The sequence below is a fragment of the Pantherophis guttatus genome, chromosome 2, assembly GCF_059756535.1.
Source record: "Pantherophis guttatus breed Tessera chromosome 2, ASM5975653v1, whole genome shotgun sequence".
NCBI classification, from domain to species: domain Eukaryota; kingdom Metazoa; phylum Chordata; class Lepidosauria; order Squamata; family Colubridae; genus Pantherophis; species Pantherophis guttatus.
In genome coordinates this window covers 27,873,278-27,899,495 of record NC_142064.1, presented here as the reverse complement: position 1 = coordinate 27,899,495, position 26,218 = coordinate 27,873,278, and the positions used below count along the sequence as shown (strand labels likewise).

General features: G+C 37.0%; 1 protein-coding gene across 3 annotated transcripts in view; it reads left to right on the top strand.

The window, feature by feature from the left end:
• LOC117679186 (chondroitin sulfate proteoglycan 4-like) overlaps window positions 1-13,059 on the top strand; it is a 38,076-nt gene extending 25,017 nt beyond the window's left edge. For all 3 annotated transcript variants that reach the window (XM_087885664.1, XM_034440871.3, XM_087885665.1), the window contains 4 exons: window positions 1,093-1,224; window positions 5,255-5,427; window positions 7,016-7,199; window positions 11,000-13,059. In XM_087885664.1, coding sequence (XP_087741790.1) covers window positions 1,093-1,224; window positions 5,255-5,427; window positions 7,016-7,199; window positions 11,000-13,023 — 2,513 coding nt within the window. In that variant the 3' untranslated portion in view covers window positions 13,024-13,059. The remainder of the gene's footprint in view (window positions 1-1,092; window positions 1,225-5,254; window positions 5,428-7,015; window positions 7,200-10,999) is intronic.
• The last annotated feature ends 13,159 nt before the right edge of the window (window positions 13,060-26,218 follow it).

Genomic DNA, 26,218 nt, shown 5'->3' with positions numbered 1-26,218 from the left:
GTGGTAATTCCATGACTTAGCATATAACATATTAGCTGCAAGGAGAATCCTTTTATGTTTTATGTTCAGAAAGCAAACTTCATAAAACTTAGGCTTTATGAAAGCAGAGTTAAGGTTTGGATTGGATTTAGGAGGGGAGCAGAAATATAAAAGCATGTAAATAAAGTTTCCATTGCACACCACTGCTTTTATATCTATGACTGGTTTGTGTGTGTGTGTGTGGATGGGATAGGAAGCAAGCAAGCAAGCTATTTTAACAGAAATTCATATTCATTAATCCAGAGAATATTAAATGACTTAATATAGTCTGACATTTTTCCAGATATGTTCCTACCATGCTCAATAAAACAAATAGATGAAAGTCCATACCAGAAACTCAGGAACAAGACAGATAAACACCAAGATAAGAAATATGCATGAGCATTTTTTTTCTACTAAAATGCAAATGAAATGAAGTGATTACTGTACAAGTAAGAGCTATGGCTAATACTAGAATATATATTTTCCCTGCACAATATTTGCATATGCACATACACATAGGCATGCAAGGATAGGTAGCAATTCCAGAAGAATAATTCTGATGAATAAAAAATGCAAGCAGTGAACCACAGTTTGGCAAACTGCGGCCATGCAAATCAAGCCACAATTTCCAACTGCCAGTGTTTTTTTGACATTGTCTATTACTTTTTCGTGGGATCTACCTGACTCCCTGAAACATTGTCTGAATGTAAGAAGCAAATGCAGTCAAATTCAAATACTGGACCACAATCAATTTAATTACTAATCCCAACAAGCAGCCAGTTGTAGGTTTGGCCAAAGCATACAGATACCATAATGTATTGACTGAAAATATTCCTGTTCAACAGGAACAATGTTTATTTTGATCTCCTTTCAGAAATAATTCCTCGACCCAAAGTCGGTTATCAGTACAAAAAGACTGCATTGAAGAACTAATTATTCTGATTTAAATAATTTAAATAATCATTCTTGATTTAAATTTAATTAAATGTATTTATTTTGTTGCATGCTAATTGCTACATGTTTTTTTAAGTATTATTATTGCTGTTGTTTTATGACTCTGCTTTCCTCTAGGATCAATGTCTGGAGGTTTCAGTTTTCAAGTTACAGATGGCATAAACTTTGCACCTCGTCAGATATTTAGCATCACAGCTCGAAATTTGGTTATTCGCCTTGAAAATAATAATGGATTAGAAATTTTTCCAGGTAAGGCTTTGTTTTCTTAATTTATTTGGAATAAACTAAAATAAACAATGAGATGATTGGTAAATATTTAACTTATTCTTTTTGAAAAAGAAAACAACACTGGGAATTCAAAAATGCCATTATGTCCATCTTGATCCTAAATCAGGATTAGGAAGTGTAGTGCTTACTGCTTACTTTTTAAAATTATGTGAACCTATTTTATGTGGTTTCTGGATTAAAACTGGTAGGAAACTAGACTATTTCAGCAATACAGAAAAACATGTTTAGCAACTTCAGTGGCAAATTGCAATTTGTGATTCATATTTGACACATGGCTTAATGCTTTTGATCCTCATTTTGACATTTGGTCACAAAAATGCCTTGAGGCATATTCTTTTATAAGAATGCTCATAGGAAGTGAAAATAATTATAAGCAAACTAGGTATGACACATTTTAAAAGGCTGAGTCTTGTTCCTTTATGCCAGAGGTCTTCAAACTTGGCAGCTTTAAGACTTGTGGACTTCAGCCATAGCTGGCTGGAGAATTCTGAGAGTTGAAGTCCACAAGTCTTAAAGCTGCCAAGTTTGAAGACCTCTGCTTTATGCCAATATTTTCCCCAAAATTGACATTCATAATCGAGAACTAAGGAAAACTGGTATTTTTAAAGGCTGTTTTAAAACATGAAAACACTGTCATACATAATCTTCTGACCTCTACCTTACAATTTGTTTATTATTGGTTGCTTCAAGCTGGCATGTGTGATTTCCTTCCTTTTAGTCTCATAACATGTTTAAGAGGTTAAATTAAGAGAAAGTGATTGGCCCAAAGTCACTGAATAAAAATTTATGATTTAGTGTCTAAAATGACCAGAACCCTTGAATATTGCTTAATGTCAGTAATGAGCTGGATGAGAGAGGGAACAAGCTCAAATTAAATCCAAATGAGACAGAAGCAATGTTAATAACAAAAACTTGGACTTTGCTGGCTTTATTTCTTGAGCAGTTGGTTCCAACCTATAAAGAAAGGTAGAATTTTAGGATACAATAATAAGAGCTACAACAAGGTTTGACTTTTATCTGTGTGAACCTGCTGTTGGAAGTCATTCAGTGTGTTGAGATACGGATAGGTAGATAGATACACCTCTACCTTACACCAATTGAGAGAAGTTGTGCAAGTCCTGGCCTGATGTCTGGAGGCTGTAAGGATTTGAGTGGGAAGCAACAGGTTGTGATTTAACCCAAGCAAGACAGAATGGCTTCTGATCCAGAAGCCAGTTAAATTTGGAACAAGGCCAACTTTAACTCTTGATGGATTTATCCTCCCTGAAAAAACTCTGGCGTTATAGGAAAATAAGGGAGATGGTTTTGAAAAAAATACTCAAGAACTGTTACCTGGACAAAGAGGGTTGAAACATTCTTTAAGATCCAGGAAACATTTGGAAGCAGTTCAGGCAACATCTCCCTAATTCACTGAGAAGAAAGGGGAGGAACAGCACAAGATTATAGACAATCTCAATAAAATATAGGTCTAATCTGTGGATTTTCTGGTCTGGTCTATCTAAAGGATCTGACAAGTATGCATCTCTTGTTGGAACAGCAAGTGAAGACTGGCCAAATGAGATTTTGACCATTTTCAGCTGGCATGCCCCTTGTGGCCATTTCTAGAGTAGACAACAACAGTCCACTCACAGTCCCATTAATTTATAGTTGGATTACTACAATATGCTATAGATGGGACTGCATTGAACTATTCAAGATGACTATTTAGCATCAATACTATAGGAACTGCACTGACAGCCAATTCATTTCTGGATGCAATTCAAGATGCTATTTTAGCATTTTTCATAACTTTGAGCTAAGTTATATGGCATACTTTTAAACAGAATCCCTCACCCACCTCCAAGAAATATAGCAGAAGAGGACAGAGGGATGCAATTTCTGCAAAAAACTCCCTCTTATGGAATTCCTTCCTTCCACAGATAAAATTGATATATTTACTGCTCACATTTGGAAACTATTATAAACTTATAATAGTTTTGAACAGCATTTGAGACAGAATGAATGTAATGTTACTTATAATATTCCTATATAATATTTGAGTTCCATTGATTATTGTTATAGTGTTTTATTGCTTCATTGTATGCCACTTAGAGTCAAATTGATCAATGGGCCCTGAAAGTCTGTAAAATAAAGGAATCCAATAATAAATAAATAAATATAGATAGATATAAATAACATGAACTAGACAGCCAATTCTGTTCCTGGCACTGCAACAATTCCTAGCCAGAGACTCAGAAACTCTCTGTTTGGAGAAGTGTGCTATGCCTGTTCCATCAATTCTCCATACAAAAGCAAAACTAACTGACCAGAATTTATAGACAATGCAATAATTTCTGTTTTGTTTTTTAAAAAATTCTTGCCAAATGTCCTTGTTAGAATTTTTATTTTACCTTTCTTTTCTCCAAGCTTGGATGAGTTCCTTGTTGACCTTTTTGATCCATTCTATTATTGCTATCTGCTGAGCATACAGTTCAGAACATTTACTTTCTATCCAAATAAATACAAATGTAAATGTTAGCAGCATACATAATTATGCATTATGGCTCATAGGTTTTTGGAACTGCATTGTTATTTGATTTTAGATCACATTCGATTTCACCCTTTGTACTTAGTGAAAGAATGTAAGAACATTGCTTAAAAACCCTTCTGTTGATCTAATTCTTTTAAACTCTGGCCTGGTTGATCTTTGTAAAATAACAGTTGGTTTGATCTTTCATAAAGAGCTGCTTCAAAGTGCAGAAACTACATATTATACCACTTCAAATTGTAGGACACAACCTCTATCAACATGAGGCTTGCATTAGAATAGCATGTTGCATAGCATGTCAATATCTACACTGAGAACGGAGAGGAACAGGCCTATGTTGGAAGAGAATTTTAAGTGCCCCTTAATTCATTAGGAAAACTTCAGGTGCCCATTCTTAATCCATCTCCACCTAATGTCCAAAATACCAAAAATAGTTCCACCTACACCAGAGATGAAAGGGAGACTGGCAGGCTGTTTGATGTTCCCCAGGGCATAAAGTATAAATGAGGGATTTGAATGAAAAGCTTGTGTGTATGTGTATGTATGTATGAATGTATGTACACACACACACACACACATATATATATATACACCCACACACACACATATACACACTTGTGTATTTGTATGTACTGTATAATATACACACACACACACACACACACACACACACACACACACCAGGGGTGAAATGTAAAATTTGTTACTACCGGTTCTGTGGGCATGGCTTTTGGGGGGGGGGGTAATGTGACTGGGTGGGCGTGGCCAACTTTTTTTTTTTTTTAACTTTTCAAAGCATTTTTTCTAATGCTTTCAAAAGCCTCTGACAATCAGGCAACTCAGCTGGGATCGTCAAAGACTTTTCAAAGCATTTTTTTAACCATCTCTTCGGCCAAGAGGTTGCAGAAAAAAATGCTTTGAAAAGCCTCTGTGATTGCAGCTGAGCCGTGCAATCATCAGAGGCTTTTTTTTTACTTTTAAAAGCATTTTTTCATTGGAAGAGGTTGTAGAAAAAATGCTTTTAAAAGTAAAAAAAAAAAAAAAAGCCTCTGATGATCGTGTGGCTCATTTGGGCATTTGGGGGGGGGGGCGCAGGGATTTTTGCTACCGGTTCTCCGAACCACCCGCCGCCATTGCTACTGGATCAGGTGATCCGGTCCGAACCGGGAGCATTTCACCCCTGACACACACACACACACATATATACAGTGTGTGTATATATATATATATATACACTAGATGTCTGGGTGCAAAGAGCTTCCGTACAGGATAATGGTTTGTTATGAGATCCCTCATTTGAAATTATACATTTGGTTGAAAATACCTCTCAATGAATGTTCAGAGGATTGCACTGCTTTTAAATGATTCAACTGCTCAAGGGCAGACAGAATTTAAGATTAAAGAAGATCATAAACTGTATTGACAATATTATTATCCTTCTGCACTATTATTATAATTGTTCAGGTTCCAGGAAACCAATTACATCCTACCATCTGAAGGCTGTCACCAATGATGTGGTTGAGGTAGAAAATAGAACAATTGTTTTTACAATTGCAAATTCCCCCAAACTTGGAAGACTGATCCGTATATTTTCTGAAAATAACATACGGGATATTTCAAGTTTTACACAATCTATGGTAAGTGTTCATCTACTTAGGAAACTGGAAGCATGCCTCATTTACAAACATTTCTTCATTGCCTAATCTTTTTTAGAATGATATTTAGGTGGAATATGAAAATGTTGGAGGTATTTCTTTTAACTTTCAAAATAGTCAGTAGTTGAAGACAGTGCTATGAAAAGCCTTACTATGAAGTGGGTTTGGCGGCTACTGTCAATATTGATTAATGCTTGAAAAGCCATCTGAGTGACCTTGAACCAGTCCCTCCCTCTCAGCCTAAATCACCTCATGGGATTGTTGTAGTGGGAAAAATAGGAGGAAGATGTGTTGAATAGGTTTGCCTCCTTAAGTTAGTTGCAAAAATAATAAAGGTGGGATACAAAGAAATCCCACTTAAATTTAGGAAAAGGACTGAAAGATTTAGGAGAAGTAAGCCAACAATTTAGAAATAAGACTTGAATTTGTTGTGAGCCACATTTATAAATAGGAAATGAAGTTTAATGTAATTATGAGACCCATATCAATAAGTCTGTACATAATATTTCTTTCTACTAAATATTCACCAGCAGGCCTGTCCCAGATATTTTTATAGCATTTATATACCGCTTCAATCTGAGCAGTGTGGTGGCCTAGAGGTGAAATCTCACCTCACAGTCTGGAGGCTGTGAGTTCGATCCTAGGTAGCAGCAGATATTTCTCTCTCTGGGTGCAGTCACCCCGTCTCCAACCCAATGCAAGGAATTACAGGGTCATTAAAATATATATCTCTATCGCTATTTCTCTATCTCTATCATCTCTGTCAACTCGCGAAGCATTCCTGATCTGATCGTGCTGACATGAAGCTCCTAATAAATAACTGGATTTCTTTTGAAGCTTGGCTTGAGCCTCATGATTTAATTAGGGCATTGGTCAGAACCCTGACAATCTCTGTCTGTGTCTCTGTCTGTCTGTCTGTCTGTCTGTCTGTCTGTCTGTCTGTCTGTCTGTCTATCTATCTATCTATCTATCTATCTATCTATCTATCTATCTATCTATCTATCTATCTATCTATCTATCTATCTATCTGTTTGCAGCCTAGATATAAAGCCAATGTTGTCGATCCAAGAACTGCTGGAAAAGAAGATTTTTTTTGGCAATAATAAAAATGACAACAATAATAATATTGTTATTATTGCCAAATCATCCCAATTATTCCCCGAAGACGCAATGAAATAACTGCTTTCCACATCCAAGTTTACATTCTCTAAAACTCAAAGACATTCATTCTCAGATTTTTGCCCTCTCTAACCATAATCATAATTGGCAAATCTGTTTTTATTGTGATTGTTTAAGGAAATTTTGAATTAATCTCTGAGTTCTGTAAGCACACATCACTTAGATTAAATCTGTTTCAAGGTAATTATGATTGCAATCTTAAAACTATCCACAAAATTAAGGTGTGTATGGTTTTGGAGTACCTACAACACTTGTACAGGTTTACAGATTTTAACACCAAGTTTTGATTAAGATATGAAACATTCATTCTTACTAAACAAAAGCTTTAAATAAAAATGTATTTGTAACTGTTTTCACTGCCAGCAAATTCAGCATTTTTTCCTCTGTACAGGTGGATAAAGGATTGATCATCTACGAGCATTCAGACAAACAATCAGTTGATTGGAGCACACAAGATTGTTTTACATTTACGGTCTCTTCTCCACCAGCTGCTCTGGGACCGCAGGTGTTCCATATTAATATATCCTATGAAATTAGAGCACATAATCAGAGCAGTCAGCTACTGGCCAACACAGGTAAGTTATGTGGAATCACATATTATCTGATCTTCTTTGCAAAAACTCAGGGTAGGAGAGATCTTCTTTGCAGAAACTTAATGGAATTATCTCAAAATCGTATACTTTGGAGAAACCTCATCAGCATTATAGACAACTTCCATATTTTGGTCTGAAAAAGTCATATTATTTGTACTTTCTGTGTTCTTTTTCCTGGATTTTATATAAAAAGGAGCTGTATAAATTGAATAGGATGCAGAATAAACATCAAAGTAATATATGGCTTACTGATTCAACTTCTAAACAGAAAGACATGCATATTAATAAGGATACTATCGTTCTAGTAGGCCGAATAGGGTAAAACATTGAATTATGCTAAAGCACATTCAGACTGTACATAGGAGACTAGGAGGATAATAAACTTAGCTTGTCTACCCATCTTCTAAGATGATAAGGAGCAGTGGTGGTATTCAGCCGGTTTTATCCAGTTCAGGCGAACCGGTAGCGGTGAGAGGCTCCGCCCACCTGCCTGGATGTCAGTCACATCCCGTTTTTGATGCTCTGTGCATGCGTGGAAGATCCTGCGCCTGCACGGAAAGTCTTGCGCATGCACGGAAGGTCCTGCACATGCACAGAAGGTCCTGCGCACACTTGCACTCACATTTGAGGTAGCTCAGCAGACTAAAAGCATTGTGATTAACACCAGCTGTCTGCAATTACTGTAAGTTCGAATCTCACCAGGCTCAAGGTTGACTCAGCCTTCCATCCTTTCTAAGGTAGGTAAAATGAGGACCCAGTTTGTGGGGGCAATAAGCTGACTTTGTATAAATATACAAAAAGTATGAAGGCTATTGCTTAACGTATTGTAAGCCGCCCTGAGTCTCCGGAGAAGGGCGGGATATAAATCAAATTGAAGAGCCTGTAGTACAGTGGACTAAAGCACTGTTATTAACATCTGCTGCTTGCAATTACTGCAAGTTCAAATCTCACCAGGCTCAAGGTTGACTCAGCCTTCCATCCTTTCAAAGGTAGGTGAAATGAGGACCCAGATTGTGGGGGCAATAAACTGACTTTGTATAAATATACAAAAGTATGAAGGCTATTGCTTAACCCATTGTAAGCCGCCCTGAGTCTCCGGAGAAGGGCGGCATAAATTAAAGCAAAAAAAAAATTGCGAACCAGTAGCGAAGGTAAGTGAATACTACTGCTGATAAGGAGCTGTTCTCTTATATCTCTAAAGTATTCATCCTTAACCGCAACTTTAATTCTGTCTCAAAATCTCAAAAGTTAAGAGGAGGGCTCACATTTTTCTGCATATCCTCTTCAACTCTTTTTTTTCCAGCATGAATTAAACCACCTGGAAGAGTTAGAAACTCTAATCTGGAAAGTATTAGTTTAGGCAAGTAACAGAAATCTGGTTTTAAAGGATGACATCCTTGTTTCATTGTGCATGGCAGAGTTTGAAACAAAACATGTACATTTTACTGTGATCTCTAATCCTTATAATAAAGTTGATGGACAGGTCAAAAAGGTTAATAGTATTTTCTTGGAAGAGTTATGGATTATCATTGGAGACAGACTGAGAGAGTGACTCTACCCATACAGTCACCAGCATTGGGCTCAACTCAATGGCACTTAAATAATGCTAGTCTTTATAATTGTACATAAGGGAACCATAAAACATTTGTTGAGTTATGTTTTTAATGTTTTTTTCTATACTAGATCTAAAAGAAAAGAAAGAATAAAATGTAATTTCCCAAAGATATAAACGATTTTCACTTGAGTTCCATTTATATACCACATATGTTTCTTTCTGAATTTTTTTTAAACAATATTGCTAGGCTTCCCTATCATTCAGACTCTGGGCAGGATAAAAGTAAAATAATAATATATTCAACTTTGATGGTCACTTAAATTGAAGCTTCAGGGCAGAAGCTTGCTGGAACTTGCTTCCTTGAGATCTCTCAAATCTCTGGAATTAATGTCTCTTGAACTATTTTGGTAAATGGAGTTCTCTTGTGTTTTCTGCTTCGGCTTCCCTCACTGTAGAAATTTTGTTACCAGGTTAGGGAACATGTACTTTCTTCAATATGTCCCTTACTATCATAAAACTAAATGGTCTGCAGCTTATGAGGTAATTTAAAGGCATGATGTTCTAATTAGAAAGCTACTATGCCATTTATAAAAAAATGAAGTAGAGTGGAAGGCAATACACCATTTGGCCCAATCCCTTTGGAGATTGGGATCTGATTGAATAGTATGCATAGATGTTCCATCCAAATTGGCTTGAGGTACTTTCATGCAGTATACTAATTAATTAATAACAACCCATTGAAGACTACCTGATTTTTTTCATAGCTTTTTTAATAGACAGAATTCAAACTGATTTTAACTCCACTAATAACTATGCAAATTGCCTCTTGCAGGCTACTTAATCAGAAAGGGATTGATATATTCTTGAGCTCCGACATTCCACTGCCAAAACACTTATTCCCCCTATCCTGTTTTTTTTTCTAAAGAGGCTCCTTAGATAGTTTAATTTGCAGTATTTGGCAACTCGATACAGTGTGGAGGCCAGTTTTCTCATCTTTCAGTTCTTTCCGACCCAATGGGATACAGTATTGAAAAGAAATTTATGTTAAAAGAATTCAGAACACTGTCCATCTCTGATGAGGATAAACTCTCTCAAAACTGAATGGAATATAGCCAAATTTGGTACAAGGCCAACAGCTGGAAAAGAAAGATTGAGACTGAAAATGGGCTGGACCCTGCAAGGGAATTTGCAGAAAACAGACAAACCAGGGGTGAAATCTACTTACCTTCCTTACCGGTTCGGAAGCGCAAGCACCGCATGCGCACTCGCTTTGCTTGCACATGTATGCGTGCATCACGTGCATGTGCAGACCTGCGCATGCGCAAAACCTGTGCATGCATAGAAGGTAAAAACCACATTATTTCCTGGTTAAAACCAGGAAGTAATGACACCTGGGCGGGTGGGTGGAGCTTCACTCCGCCATCGCTACCGGATCGCTGAACCAATGGCCAAGATCGCTACTGGACTGGGTGATCCGGCCCGATCCGGGAGCATTTCACCCCTGAAACAAACCCTAGGACAAAGTTTCCAAGGCATTTTATGGGAGGGATTGGAGAGTTACAGCTCAGAAGGGTGGTGACTCTTCTATTCTAAATGTCCCTCTTCCTCTTCTCCTTCTCATTTACTTAACCCAAAATAGAGCTCCTATTAAGAATTCCTGAAGCCACGTCCTGCATGCATTTCCTACCTTATTTGTAGAATGGAACTATGATAGCTTATTCCTGTCTCCTGAAATGTGCATTACTTGGTCTGCATGGGTGAAAAAGATTGCCAGTTCTGGAGCCAACCCAGCTTTGTATATTTTAAATAGTCCAGCTGGCACTGAAATGCCACCATTTGCATTTGCATTTCCACTTTCATTTACCTAATTTGCTTTTCTACTGCAATGGGAAGGAAAAAGGCTGCTTATAATTGTAAGATCTGCCTACCTGTCTTTCCATGTGTTCCTTTCACATTTGATTCCTCTGTGTCAGTTGCAAAACATAGCAAAACATTTTTCTTCTATTCAAATGGTAATTTTCCAACATTTGTCAGAACTAATTCTGCTCTTACTCAGAAAAAAAATTGCATTGTAATATTTTCTGCCCACTGGAATTACTCACAGAAGTAACCAGTGGATGGCCTTTCCCTTAGAATTCCAGTTAGATTGCTTGATGTCTCAACACCATATTATGTTTAAGATTCACTCTCCAATTTTCTATTGAAAGGTTTTTTTTTTCTTTTGTAGGTGCTGTCGTCCAGGAAGGTGGCAAAGTTTTAATTGACAAAACTAAGCTGGATAGCTCAAACCTACTCTCTAAATTACCCAAGACACAACGTTCTTCATTTGAAGTGTGGTATGAAGTCATAGCATTGCCTCAACATGGCAGAATTATTGTGGGAGAACGAAATATTACTAGAGACAAACCCCATTTCTCCCAGTATATCATTAACAAATTTGGAATTACCTATGTTCACGATGACTCTGAATCACTCACCGATCACTTTATCTTTGTTGTGTGGCTAAATGAGAAAAGCAAGTCTACCGTGAAACCCAATATTGATGTTTTAGAAGAGGCATTTAATATTACTGTTGTACCAGTGAATGACCAGGTTCCAAAACTAAAGTCAAAACTGCTATGTTTGAATGTTTTGCAAGGAGATCGAACAGTTCTAGGACAAGATAACCTAAACGTTGAAGATTTGGATAACTCACCAGAAGAGATTAAATATACCGTTATAACTGATCCCCAAAATGGACATTTAGCACTGTGGACTCATTTGAATGAGTCTATCAAAAATTTCACACAAGCTGATATTAATGATGGCAGCGTTTGGTTTGTACAAGATGGGAGCCCTTTCTCAGGGGTTTTCTATTTTAGTGTGACCGATGGGCAGCACCGTCCACAGTATAAACTCTTTCAGCTTGATGTGATACCGGTGTCCATCACATTGATTAACTTCACAGAAGTGGTTCTTCTCCAGGGACAGGACAGAGTTGCTATTACAAATGTTCATCTTTCGGCCACAACAAATGGGAAGAACCCTGAAATCAGGTTTGAAGTCACAAAGCCTTTTAGATATGGGAGTCTTCTGATTGAGAATGAACAGGTGACCTCATTTCACCAAAGAGATTTATATGCAGCAAAATTGTTGTACTGTATGGCAGACTTCACTGCTTTTGGCGATACGTTAGAATTTACAGTGTTCACAAGAGACAGTAATCTAACAGGACAAGTTCTGAAGCTCTTAGTACAACCTCTTTTGCAAATGGCTCTTAATGTGACCATTCCCAACAGGATGTCTTACCAGCTCAATGCAAGTTATTTGGATGCTACACAGTTAGCCAACCTGACAAAAAGCAACCCCCGGTTTGAAGTCATAATGTCACCAGTTTACGGAAGTCTTTCAAGGAAGTCGTTGAGTAACGCTGAAAGCAAGAACCTGGTTTTCTTCACAAAAAGAGACATTGACATGGGTGTCATTTTCCTTGAAACCAGTGCTAATATGACAAATACCGATGTATTAAATGATTCCTTTTCCTTTATACTTAAAGCAGACAATGTTCAGCCTGCCATTGGTGAGTTCCACTTTGTCATAGTGCAACAGGATCCTTCACCGGTTCAGGTGTTTACTCCAGAAGTGCCTTTTTTAACTACTGTTGACATTTTAGAAACTTACATTACAGAAAATGGACATCTGGTTATTCCAAAGCATGGTACGCGCACAGATGTACCAGCACAGACTTTCAGGCCTGACCAAATCCATTGGGAGCATCAGAAAGATGGACAGTATGATGAAGATAATACTGTTTGGTCTGTGACCACAATAAATACACAGACTGAAAGCACCTGGCTTCAGACATTGAGCAGCAGGAACTGGTTGATAATCATCGTACCCCTTTCTTCTGTGACTGCTTTATTCATTATAATTGCCATTGTTCTTTGTATCTTCCTAATATGCCATAGATCAAAGAAGGCAAAACCTTTTATTTTAGAACAGCCACCAGTAATTCTCAACAGTTCAAGCTTTTCCACAGAGAGGAGCTTAACAATACCTACTGTCACAGTGACACCTCTCTTAAAAAGCACAGACAAAACATCCGTTTTACCATTCATGTCCCTCCAGCGGGAACAGTCTCATCCAATGCCAGCTACTCCAGATCCAGCAGTAAGTTTTCTGCAAAGCACCTGGTCCAGCCTTGACCCAGAAATTATTCAGCACTGTCGAAAAACTCACCCAACATTGAAATGCAATCAATACTGGGTATAATATACCATTGAAATCAGTAAAGAATGTTCAACCTTGTACTGCGCCTATTTAATTCTTTAGTTGTTGTATAATTAATTAATTATCCATAAGTCAATCCACTTTTGAAATCTTGCCAAGAAAATCTTAGGGGCTTGTCCAGGCAGTTGCCAGGAATCGACTCCTGATTTGGAGACAGAAAAAAAGGAGAGGAGAGGAGAAGGGAGGGGAGAGGAGAGGAGAGAAGAGGAAAGGAAAGGAAAGGACAATAGTAAACTTCGTAGAATCACAATCAAATAATCTGGGTCCAATTATGTTGGTCACAGTGGAAGTAAGAGATGTGAATGAAATATACAACAGGTGCCCCATTAGGTGGACTTCTGTAAAGTTGGCAAATTGAAAAAAAAAAATTTAAATTTTTTTATTTTTTATTTTTTTAATTTTCACACAAAATACACACAAACATACACATACAAGTACACATAAAACAATACACAACATTAAAAACATTTAAATGTAATATCTAATTTCTTACGACATCGGTGACCTATATTCCTCTATAAATACTTCTTCCTCTCGCCTCATATAACGATATTATTTTATTAAAATTTAGTTGTTCGTTGTTATGTCTCCTTTGGTACGGAATTTTGTTTCACTCTATTAGGATCCTCTTTTGTTTGGTGTTCCTTGTCTCCAACCATTGATACCACTTTTGCCAAAACAGATAGTAGTCAGATTCTTCCTTTCCTTGGTGAGTTTGTCCATCTCAGCACATTCCATGACTTTGGATATTATTTTATCTTGTGTTGGGATTTCTTCGAGTTTCCAATTTTGTGCATAAATGATCTTGTCGCGGTCAGAATGTGTGTAATTAAATATATTGTTTCTTTTTCATAGTTACGTGTAAATATACCTAATAAGTATGTTTCTGGTTTTAATGGTATTTGGCAAATTGAAAATTTTAATGTGATAGAATGCTAAAATTAATGGTAAATTTGAGTCACAGTGGCGCAATGATTAGAATGCAATATTGCAGGCTAACTCTGCCCACTGCCAGAGTTCAGTCCTGATCAGCTCAGCCTTCCATCCTTCCGAGGTTGGTAAAATGAGGAGCCAGATTGTTGGGGGCAATGTGCTGACTCTGTAAACCGCTTAGAGAGTGTTGTAAAGCACTGTGAAGTGATATATAAATCTAAGTGCTATTGCTATTGCTGTTAATCACTATGCCACTGGAGATTAATACTGAAAGGTAGTTGTAAAAAGAAAGTAAGTTGTAGAGAGAAGAGTTTGGTTCCATATGGGACTAGGGAAACTTGTTTTATTCATTTTTTTTTCAACCAGAATGCTCTTGACCAAATTTTATTTACATCATAAATAAAAAGTAGGTAGCAAACAACACTAGCATCATACATACGCAAATGTATATTTCCATTATTCTATATGGTTGGAAATCAGTAAACTTAAAACATGAAATATTTTGATTCTGTTGATTCAAAACACCACACATTTCTATTTTGTACAGAATTTCTATATGGAAATACCATTATATATTTAGGAATTTAAATCATAATAAGGATTTTCCATAAAGCAGAAAGTCAATTAAGCTTACAGTTTGTGGTATAATATAGGGAAAGAAAAACAGAAGCAGTTCCTTTCTGGGTCAGACTCCTGGTCTGTTTAGTCCAGCAGACTATTCTTATAGTGGCCAACCAGTTGCATGAGGAAGGTCACTGGTCTCCTAGCAGGTGGCCTTCAGAGGCAGCCCCATTGCCATCAAAGCTAATAGCCATTGTTCTCCGTAATTTCCATAAATTGGCCCAACCCATTTTTTGAAGCTGACCAAGCTGGTAGCCAGCACCACGTTTCATGGTTTGCTTGTATGTTTTAAACCTCAGCTTTTATTCAGTGATTAATAGCTCAAAACTCTATTTTTACAGTCTTTATTTGTCTCCTTTAGTCCTAAAGTAAAATTTAATACCAGTAATGTATGTTCTCTCACAATCTCAGTTTGCTTTTTTTTTTTTTTTTTAAATGTTCTTTTTCTAAGACAAAGGGCAAACTGCTAATTTTACCAGGTCCTTTGGACCCTTCTATAATTTGAGGATAAATGTTAAGGCAAGCTTCTGCTACTTTGATTTGTATTTAACTGTGAGCAGAAAACCCTCTGTAGTCTACTGAGTAATTAATATTGATTGCAAAGCTCTTGGTAAATTCTGTTCAAAATTCTGGTCCCAATTTTGGCCATAGACATGTGACTGATACTAGTCCAATCCACAGAAACATACCTTCTCATAACAAAACACCAGAACATGTAAAAAGGCAGAGAGGTTTTGGATACCCAATTGTTTGAAGTTCTGAGTTCAGAGATTAATAGAGATTTGCAGTTGAAAAATCATTGTTCAAAGATGCAGGAATCTCAATCCTTGCATTAGTGATTTTGCAAAGAAGAGCCACAAAAAAAAAAAAAATGTAGAGAACAACTCTGGGCTGTGAAATGACAGCAATTTACTCTGTGCTGTTGGGACAATCTAACCAAAGTTAAGCACATTTTGATTCTATTGATTTCAAGAGGACAACATGAAATAGATGAGAAGAATGGAAAGGCAAAATTGCTTTACTTTGAGTTCATACTGTAGCTCCTTCCCTTTCTAACCCGGCATGGGAAGTGTCTGTGATGACATTTTTAAAAGCAAATTATATACCTGAAAAATAGTGCTAATTATTTTATAAAAGACTTTCTATAATGAACAACTTGAATTTCATTCTGTTGTAAATAAAATCTAATTCCAAGTTTTATATTTTTAAGATTGCATATTCTGAATTCAGTTTGTTCACTCATATGTATATGTAGTTTTAGTTACTTTTTGTACAAAGGGAGAAATATTTGTATTATTGGGCCAATAAGTACCATGAAGCAATTATTGCCAGATATCCATAGCTCATAAGTATCCTTTTTCATGTTTGTGGAGACTGTTAATTCATTTTTGCATTTTATTCCTGAATCAGTGAAGAATAATAAGGAGTTTACATTGGATTGTCCTCTTAGGTATTGGCAAATTCTAAAATACAATTAAAGATCACTTCTTTGTGTGCCATGCACCAGGGGTGGGTTTCAGCAGGTTCCAACCAGTTCTGGGGAACCGGTAGCGGAAATTTTGAGTAGTTCAGAGAACTGGTAGTAAAAATTCTGACTGGCCCCGTCCCCATCTATTCTCTGCCTCCCAAGTCCCAACTGATCGGGAGGAAATGGGGATTTTGAAGTAACCTTCCACTGGAGTCGGGAGGGAATGGAGATTTTACAGTATCCTTCCCCTGCCACGCCCACCAAGCCACGCCCACCACGCAATGCCATGCCCACCAAGCCACGCCCACAGAACCGGTAGTAAAAAAAATTGAAACCCACCACTGCCATGCACCAGTAAATTCAAAATGTTAAGCTTCCTTTGAGGAAAGATGTTCTGTTGAATTCAGTGGCTTGTATGTGTAAGTAAATTTGCATTGGATTGGACTGCAAATCAAAGTTTGGGTTTGTAGTAGTTAAAGAAGTGGTCTAGAAACCAGGATAATTTTAGTCTTGCCTTAGGTATGAAAACTTCGGCCAGTCACTCTTTCTTAGCCCAACCCATCTCACAGGGTTGTTGTTGTTGTGGGGAAATAGGAGGAGGAAGGAATATTAGATATGTTTGCCATCTTGAATTATTTGTAAAGTAATAAAGGAGAGATTTTAAAATACCTTTAAAAGGTGTAGTATAGCTTTGCATCTGAAAATGCATAATTTTTCCTTGAAAAATTTCACCGGTATTCCTAATTTTTCTTAATTGAAATCTAGTCAATGCATATTATAAACATACTAGTCCGTACAAAGAAAATAGATTCATCAAAATTCATTTCAGGATGAAAATGAAACGTACAGTTCTTGCACAACTTGCCAAGATAGTTCAGTTACTTCACGGAGCTTATTTCACTGTACTCTGTGGAATTCTTGGCTATAAAATGATTTGTGAGGAATATTTTGTGGTGAAAGCTTTTTTTCCTTTTGTATTATTCATTTCCCCATGTCGTGAACTTCTTCCTTGTTCTTTTACTGCATTTCGCTATAGCTACTTAGGGGGAAAAAATAGTAACTGCTTATTAAGCTGTTTGCTTGTAAGTTGAAAGGCTTAAAAGGGGTATTATTTCCTTGACTTCATACTGTCTGAGAGATTTAAGTCTCATGCAAATCAGGAAAAAAAAGGAGATGTGAATGTTTTTATTATTGGAGTAGAGCTTAATAGATGTTTTCAAGAGATTTATGAAAGAAACACAGTACTAAAAGAAATGTGCAGAATTATATACTTAAATATTCATCATTTATACCACACCCCAGGTAGTCCTCAATGTACGACCACAGTTGAGACCGGAATTTTCATCCCAAGTTATCATTGTCATAAATCAAATCAGAATCAATTTTATAATAATTCTTATGGTGGTCGTTAAATGAATGACACAGTCATTAAACAAATTCAGCTTCCCCAATGGATGTTTTTTGTTGGAAATGACAAAAGAAAGATTGCAAATCATGGTCATGTGAATATAGGATGCTGCAACCAGACAAAAATAGGAACCCGAATTGTGATCATGTGACCACAAGGTGGTGCAAATGGTTGATTGATATGACTGCAGGAGTGATGCAACTAAGTGCCAGTAGAGGTCATGTGTCATTTTTTCTGAAGCCTTTGTTACTTTGAGCCATTGTTAATCATTCAATAGTAAATTGAGGACTACCTGTACTCTAAAGTGCTTTGCATATATTTTGAGTCTGCATTCACTTAGATTTATGTATTTTACAAATATGTAATTACTGCATAAAACAATGCAGTCACGATTGCTAGACTTCCTGTTGGAGAAGGAGTGACAAAACCTGGAGGAGGAATCAGTCTAGAATCAGCCCATGTAATCACAAACGGACCAAGTCAAATCCCCCTTGAATTCCATTGAACCTTATCTAATACCAAGATAATGCTGATCATTTGTTGAGTAGGTTACTGTGCATAGGTATGATTAGTAATAAACCATTTAACTGGAACGTCACATGACCTTTTGTGCCTGACACTTCCACATCATAATCTCCACAGAATATGATGTCAAATTGGAGAGGGAAAAATAAAGATTCCTTTGAATTGAACTCTGGTATACGTCCATAGGTACATGTATGCATGTTTGGATTACTGCAATGCACTCTACATGGGGCTGCCTGTTGTGGTCCGCCAGCAGCCGGCGGAGCTGGCAGTGGAGTCAGACAGCAATGAGACTGAGGAAGAACATGGGCCAATCCTGGAGGCTGGGGAAGGTCCAGATGAGGGCTCTGCGTTGGAGGCAGAGATGGGGCCAGAGCCATCGGGGAGTGATGTGCGGACCTTCGGAGCCTCCAGAGGCTGACAGTAGAAAGGCAGAGGAACAGGAGGGGCCTGTTCCTAGTGCACATATGGGAAGAGCTGCCAGACTCAGGAGTAGGGCCAAGAGATGATTGGCCCCTCCCATAAGGCTTAAAAGACCAGGAACGGCTCTTGGCCTCTTTGCCGGAAAACAACGGTTGAGAGAATTGCTTCTTGTTTGGCTGTAGTTATTTCTTCTGTTCCTGAACTGTTGCCAAAAAAAGTCTTTGGCAGTTTGCCTAATTATCCCAAGGTCAGAGATAAACTAAAGACTAGTGTTTTAAGGACTTTGCTTTCATTTCATTTAGAATACGCTGAGAATGAGTTAATTCTCAGCTGTTTTAATAAAATCTGTTTGTTTTTTGGAACTGTTTTCCATTTAATATCAACTATGTGGGCCTGGGTCACAACACTGCCCTTCAAGACCATCTTCAAGGTCTTCAACTGATTCAAAATGCAGTAATCAGTAATCGGGGCCTCCTAGTTTTGCCCATGTAACACCATTATGCTTTCCAGTTTCTTTCCAGGTGCAATTCAAGGTTCTAATGATCACCTTTAAAGATCTCTATGGCACAGGGTCAGGTAACCTGTGTGACTTCCTTTCCCTAAGGACATCTAACTGTCCAACCAGGTCAGATAGGACCTGGTAGGACAAGTAAATGTCCTAGATCCTTCCCTTAAATATTGCCATTTGATGAGATCTAGAAAGCAAGCCTTTTCTGTGACTGCTCCTGTCCTAGGGATCTTCTCCTGAAGTTCAGCAGGCCTCTGCCATCCAAGCCTTCCATAAAGCTTTGAACAACTGGCTTTTCCTCCAAATGCTGGGATAAGATTGGATAATTGCACATTACAGGTTAGAGTTAGTACCTATTCTTTGTTGTTTTTAATGTTTTGATCTGTTAAGTTTTAGTTTCAGATATGATTTTATATATTTTTGATTTGATTGGGAGCTGTCCAGAGTTGATTAGTAGCTATTTGTTTTAAATAAATAAGTAAATAAATATGCAGACTTCATGGCAACAATACTGAAGCAACCTCAAATTGCTTTCTTTGGGGATTCAGTTATTTATTTCTTAATCCAGCCTACAGTATGGGTAATTCCTGGTGGTCTCCTTTCCAAGAAATACATCCAACCAGACTTAGCTTTTGAGATCAAGGCCAAGTTACAAAACACAATGCATTGTTTATCTTAATAAAGCAATAAACTTAATATCCTTGGAGTTGTTAGGGGCAGAGTCATCACTACAGCCCCAGGAATAAACTAATTGGCAAAAACTACTTACATCAAACCTTTAAATCACTCGGTTTCTTTTTTTGCAGTCAAGGAAATGCTTATCAGCAACTTATTTCCTCTTAACCATTAGACCTAGGAGGAGACCAAAGGTTAACAAAAGCAAGTTGAGTATTCTCTTGAATATCCAGGATAAGGGTGAGCTACATTTTTTCAGCCTTCGTGGTTTTATCGGTTACTGGGTCAAAGTTTGGAAACAGCTTACACGCCCCAATCTATTCACACAGTGTGTGTAATACACACAAAATGTTATCTCTGTTGCTTTCAGTCACTTAAACTGCTGTGCTAAAACAATGCAAAATAGTGCAAATAAAAAGATTTGAGACTAGAGCAGGTCTCATCTGTGGAAAGGAAGGACATGATAGATATACATTACATCATCATAGAAAAATTCAGCTAAACTTCTTGCACATCGGATAAGTTTGATTAATGAAGACTTGGAGTGAATAAAAGCAAGTTCCTCTTGCACAGGGTATAATTAAGATTTCCATATTAACTTTTTTTTTAAAACTACCCTGCAGAGATCCCTGGACCTGAAGAATGTGCATTTTCTGAGGTCAGATTACTTCCCTTTTGATAGCTGGCTTGTTTCCTCTTTCATCTCGTCGTCTTCCTTTTGTTCATCCACAAAAATGCTACACATTTTTTTCTTTATTTTTCTAACCTTTTCTAAAACGGGTCAGTATCGGCTGCCTTGTGACTCACTGCATTACCCCTTATGGGAAAAATTTGTTCAGTACTCATTGTACCTCCCAGAACAAATTAACAATGAATACTGAGGAACCACTGTTTTGTATATGCTTTGTCTTCCAAACCTTTTATTTTATAAGTGGTCTGCTTGTGACTCTAGAAACATCATTATAAATTTGCAACCTCTGTAGGAAAGATAGTGGCATGTTTCTATGGGAAACCATTACGTATAATTATGCACTTCGAAAGTTAGGAGAAATCTGGGGAGATAAATGTTTTTTGGTTTGCATCAGCTTAAGCAGCAATTAGAATAAAACACAAGATAGACAATCTGAGAATTATTTGAAACTACAGGCAGAATTAACATATTAAGAATTGACATATTGGAAATCAAGACTACCACTTTAAATTAGTGTCCCGTTGCACTCTACCCTTTGCAAACATTTTTGTTTCTGTATGAGTCTACAGAGACACTGAGTCAGCATTCAAAGATTTTTTTTGTTAGCAGATAGATGGCACAAGCATTTTCAAGCTGCAAGATTATGGCATATGCGTGGTTGTGGCATGTATAACGTGTTCTTCTACTAGTGTTTGATGGCATGAAATTACAGATTGTCATGAAATGTAGGAATGCATAGCTGAAATGTGAAGCTGAGAATCTTTGGCTTTCTCTGATAAAGATTCTCCTTTTGTAAAAGAGGGACAATTGACACTTAAGAAAAAGAAAAGGGAAGAAAAGGAAAGAATAAGGGGGAAATGTACTTACCTGGCATAGGAGATAACTTTATCATGCAAATAATTAAAGTATTTATCCTTTCTTGAGAAATGGCTGAACAGGATTGTTGTTTTTTAGCACCAATTCTACTACCATATTTTTCAGAGTATAAGACGCTCTGGACTGTAAGACGCACCTACCTTTGTTGGTGAGGAAAACAAGAAAAAGAAATCTGCCTCTGCCTCCCAGCAATTTTGCCTCGTTGCAGTAAACAGCAAATAGCCTGCTTTACTTTCATTTTAGTTTTCAGCATAGCTTGATTAGCACAAGAAAAATTTTTTTTGCTCCCAGCAATTTACCTCCTTCCAACAAGCAGCAGAGGCCCGTGCAAAACATCTGAGAGCAAAACATCTGAGAGTCTGGAGGCCGATCCAATCAACTTGTGCTAATTAGACTGTGCTGAAGCTGAAAGGAGGTAAACTGCTGGGAGGCAGAGGCCAAAGGGTGGAGGCCAGTAGGTGAGTGGGGCTACATTCGGTGTATAAGGCACACCTAAATTTTCATCCCCTTTTGGGTGGGGGGAAGGTACGTCTTATATTCTGAAAAATACGGTAAATCATGGGTGGTCTATTGACAGCAGGAATGGGATCAAGACATTTTGAAAGAAAGGACAAAAGAGCACCTCCACCATTGTACCTGCAAAAACAACAGGAGTAATGGTTGATAATATTTTCATTGAGATGGAAACCTCCACCATTTCTCAGAAAAAGTAGATTCCTTTAGAAGATAGAGGATAGGTGAGTGTATGGAGAACTTGTCCTCCAAAAAGGGGAATAGATAGACTGTGATTGCAAAAAACTTGCCTGTTTTGTGTTACGGCAACTATTGCAGATATTTCTACCATGAGCTATCTATCATTTCTTTCTTGCAGATTGGTGAAATGGTTTGGAAACAGGCAATAGTTGTTAATACATCTACATCAGTAACTATTTACATAATAGTTGGGATGATGTGCAATCAGAAGGATGGGTCTGCCATTGGTTTACATATTTACAATTTTGTCAAAAATGCAATCCTACTGTGTGGTAGTGATGAACATATTGTTGCTAAGGTCTATAAATTGTTATTGAATTTGAATTTGGACAACATTAAATAAAGAGATGTAAATATAAACGAATATAAATGTGTAGATAAGAACAATATATATATATATGTCTTTTTCTTTTTCGTAGGCTTTTATGTGCATATTCTTTCTAGCCAGGTTTTACCTACGTAAACTAAGTTGTTTTTCAGCTCTGGTTGTGTGAAATCTCATTCACAAGCTTCAGGGCTTTTTTTCTCTGTTGACAAACTGCAACACTGTGTTGTTCTCTGGGAGACTCAGATAGCTATTTCTGGCTTATAAGACTTCGTCAGTGAGCCACACCCACTTCTCAGTTATTCCCCCTGTAAAGGTATAATGTGTCTTTTTCTTTTTCGTAGGCTTTTATGTGCATATTCTTTCTGGCTAGAAAGAATATGCACATAAAAGCCTACGAAAAAGAAAAAGACACATTATACCTTTACAGGGGGAATAACTGAGAAGTGGGTGTGGCTCACTGACGAAGTCTTATAAGCCAGAAATAGCTATCTGAGTCTCCCAGAGAACAACACAGAGTTGCAGTTTGTCAACAGTGAAAAAAAGCCCTGAAGCTTGTGAATGAAATTTCACACAACCAGAGCTGAAAAACAACTTAGTTTACATAGGTAAAACCTGGCTAGAAAGAATATGCATATTCCAATTTTACGTGGGAGAAGACCCGAATAACCAAAGACCTACATACAAACACCCGCGAAAACCTGAGAAAACATATATATATATATATATATGCATATTCTTTCTAGCCAGGTTTTAGCTACGTAAACTAAGTTGTTCTGCAGCTCTGGTTGTGTGAAATCTCATTCACAAGCTTCAGGGCTTGAGATTTCACACAACCAGAGCTGCAGAACAACTTAGTTTACGTAGGTAAAACCTGGCTAGAAAGAATATGCACATAAAAGCCTACGAAAAAGAAAAAGACATATATATATATATGTGTGTGTGTGTGTGTGTGTGTGTGTGTGTGTGTGTGTGCTGGAGTAATGAGATTATCCTACTATTGAGTAGTGAATAAAATGATAAAATAGAGAACTACAAAAGCAAAATACATAAGTCGATACGAAATGCTGTAAAATTACCATTAATGTTATGTAATGTTCAATACGTTATGTCTTAACATGTTTTGTTTTTATATATGTGTGATTGTTTTTTGTGTTATTTTTAAAGACAAACTGTTTAATAAAAATTATTTTAAAAAAAAGAATTTGAATTTGAAAAATAAATATGTAAAGCATTGCATGATAAAATGGGCAAGGAACTTTGGATATAATGTAAAGCTTGAATAATGGGAGAATATGTGGTTGAAAGGTTTAAAATTCATACTAAATTATAATTTAAAAGAACATTTCTATAAGATGATATATTGCTGTATTTAACGCCAGACAAGCTGTCAAGAAAGTATAAAGGTATTTCAAATGAATGTTGGAAATGCAAATGTAAAGAAGAAACTTTTTATCACTTATGGTAGACAAGTGGCAAAGCAAAGAAATATTGGAGTAGGATTCACATCCTAATACGGAAGATTCTCAAACTGAATATATGGATAAAACCAGAAACTTTTCTTTTGGGTTTAATGGACTTAATGGTTTAATGGTTCCAAAGACTTGGAAAAAAATTGGAACTTTGATGTTATATATGTTGACGGCAGCAAGACTAATTTATGCACAAAGATGGAAGGACATTTTGATTCCCACAATGGATGAATGGCTGCAAAAATTGATGGAGTTAGCAGAGGTAGCTAAACTAACTGCTTTGATTAAAGAAAAAAATATGATTACTTTTGTTTTTACTTGGAAACCACTTCTGGACTTTGTGCTTGAGGTGGAAAAAAAATACAACTTTGATTTTGGGCTTTACTGATTAGATAGTTTTGTTGTTATAGAAATGGCTAGTTCAAATACATTTCAATGGCTAGTTTATACTATTATGTAAAAGTAAAAAGTTGAGATTTGGTGTTATCTTATTCTACTGCACCAAAGGGAGTTGGAAATCAATGCCTTTTCTTTCTTTTTTCCTCTTTTTTCTACACTTTCCCCTTCCCTTTTCCCTCCTCTATTTTTCTATTATTTTCTTTTGCATTTTTGTATTTTATATTATAAACTAATAAAAAAAAATAATGGAATGATGTGCATGGTATCTCCAAAATAAATTGCTGGAGGTCCATGGACTTCTTCCATGTAAGTGGGTAGGGCACTGCAGCTGTGATTATATTCCAACAGAAGTCCAAAGCTCTAACCTACAGTCAGGACCACATGACTGAAAACATTGTAAAGATGCACATTTTCCCAGTTTAAACTCTTTCATAAGAAACAAAAACTAAAAGTCACAATGTCAAGCTTACAAGGTTAAATCAGCTTGTTTATACTCCTTACTATGATTGAAGACTTCTCAGTTTAAAAAAGTAGATATTTTATCTAAGGATCAGTTACTCAGAATACATGACTAATGTGACAGACAGAGCCGTCAAAACATTTTACACGCATGAGATCCGCTTTTTGTCTTAAAAGTAGGCACAGCTTTTGCCATCTCCAGTCAAGGAGCAATGAAGAAAAGGAAGAGTGGCACTCTTCCAAATTTATAGAAAAGCCATTCTCTTTTGGGGAAGATGCCCACGGCTTCAGTTTAGAACAAAGTAAATTAAGCTTTGTCTGAGAACTGGGAATTGACGTCTGAATGATAGGAATCTGTGTCATTCAGCTCAAGAGTATTCACAAGCAATACTAGGTACAAAATAGCCTTAATAGCCATGAAATCCATGAACCTAATAAAGGAAAGATACCCCCTCCCAACAGACTTCTCATGAATATTCAAATCGGCAAAATCAGCTTTTATCAGCGCTATGATAAAACCAGCAATCCAATCTATAAGGATGGGAGTGATTCATAGATGGGGGGCAGGAAATGTTTGCCTTTTGCAAACTCAGACTGCTATGTAGCATATTTAGGTTTGAAAACTTTCATACAGAATGTTGCAACCCACAAAGAACAGCCTTTTTAACCAACAGCTTTCAAAACACATTTGGAATTAGCAGCAGCTTAGGAAATAACTTTTTCTTTCAAAAACTTGAGCGCAAATCCCGCAAAAACAGAACTTCTCTGATAACCATCAACTCTGCCTTTTTAATGCTTTACACTTAATCGTAGTGGAAGGCAGACTAGGAGGCATGATTGTTCTGAACGCACAGGAAGGTTTCTATGGGGTAATAACTAGGAGCAAAAGAATTTCTTTACTTTTCCATTTCTTTGTAGTAACCATCAGCTTTAAACCTCTTCCCCTCATCCCACATAACTCTGATCAGGATAACTGAACTTCTTCAGACTCAGATAACCCACACATAACACTCAATAAGAGAACTACTGCTAGGTTTTGTAGTGCAGAGGTTGACTGCAGAGAAGGCTGGAAAGCCGAACATGAGCTGTTTCTGTGGTTCTGGGTTGTGGCCAATATGATGTCATTTCTGCTAAGGTCAGCAATGGAAATTTAAGAAAAGGGTTGATGAACAAGAGCAGCATAAACACAAAAACGTAGACAATTATGGGGAAATGCACAAGAAAGTAGACAATTGTGGGGAAATGCACAAAAAAAAGTAGACAATTATGGGGAAATGCACACAAAAAAGTAGACAATTATGGGGAAATGCACATAATGTAGATCTCAGGGTGCTGAATTTTTAACCAGCAAAGATCTCATTTATGCTCACTACATACCATCACCTATGGTATCAAAAGTGAAATTAACATTAAGAGTTGCATCATTTTTTCACTGAAAGCAAATGGAATTATTTCATGATCTTTACCATTTCAACATCACATTGCATGCTGTAGGATGATATAAACCCAGGGCCAAACTAGATATGACCTACTTTATATCATGTGGACTTTTCTTCTATAGTCCTCAACTTACAATACTTTGTTTAGCGATCACTCAAAGTTACAATGGCAGTGAAAACAGTGGCTTATGACTGTTTTTTA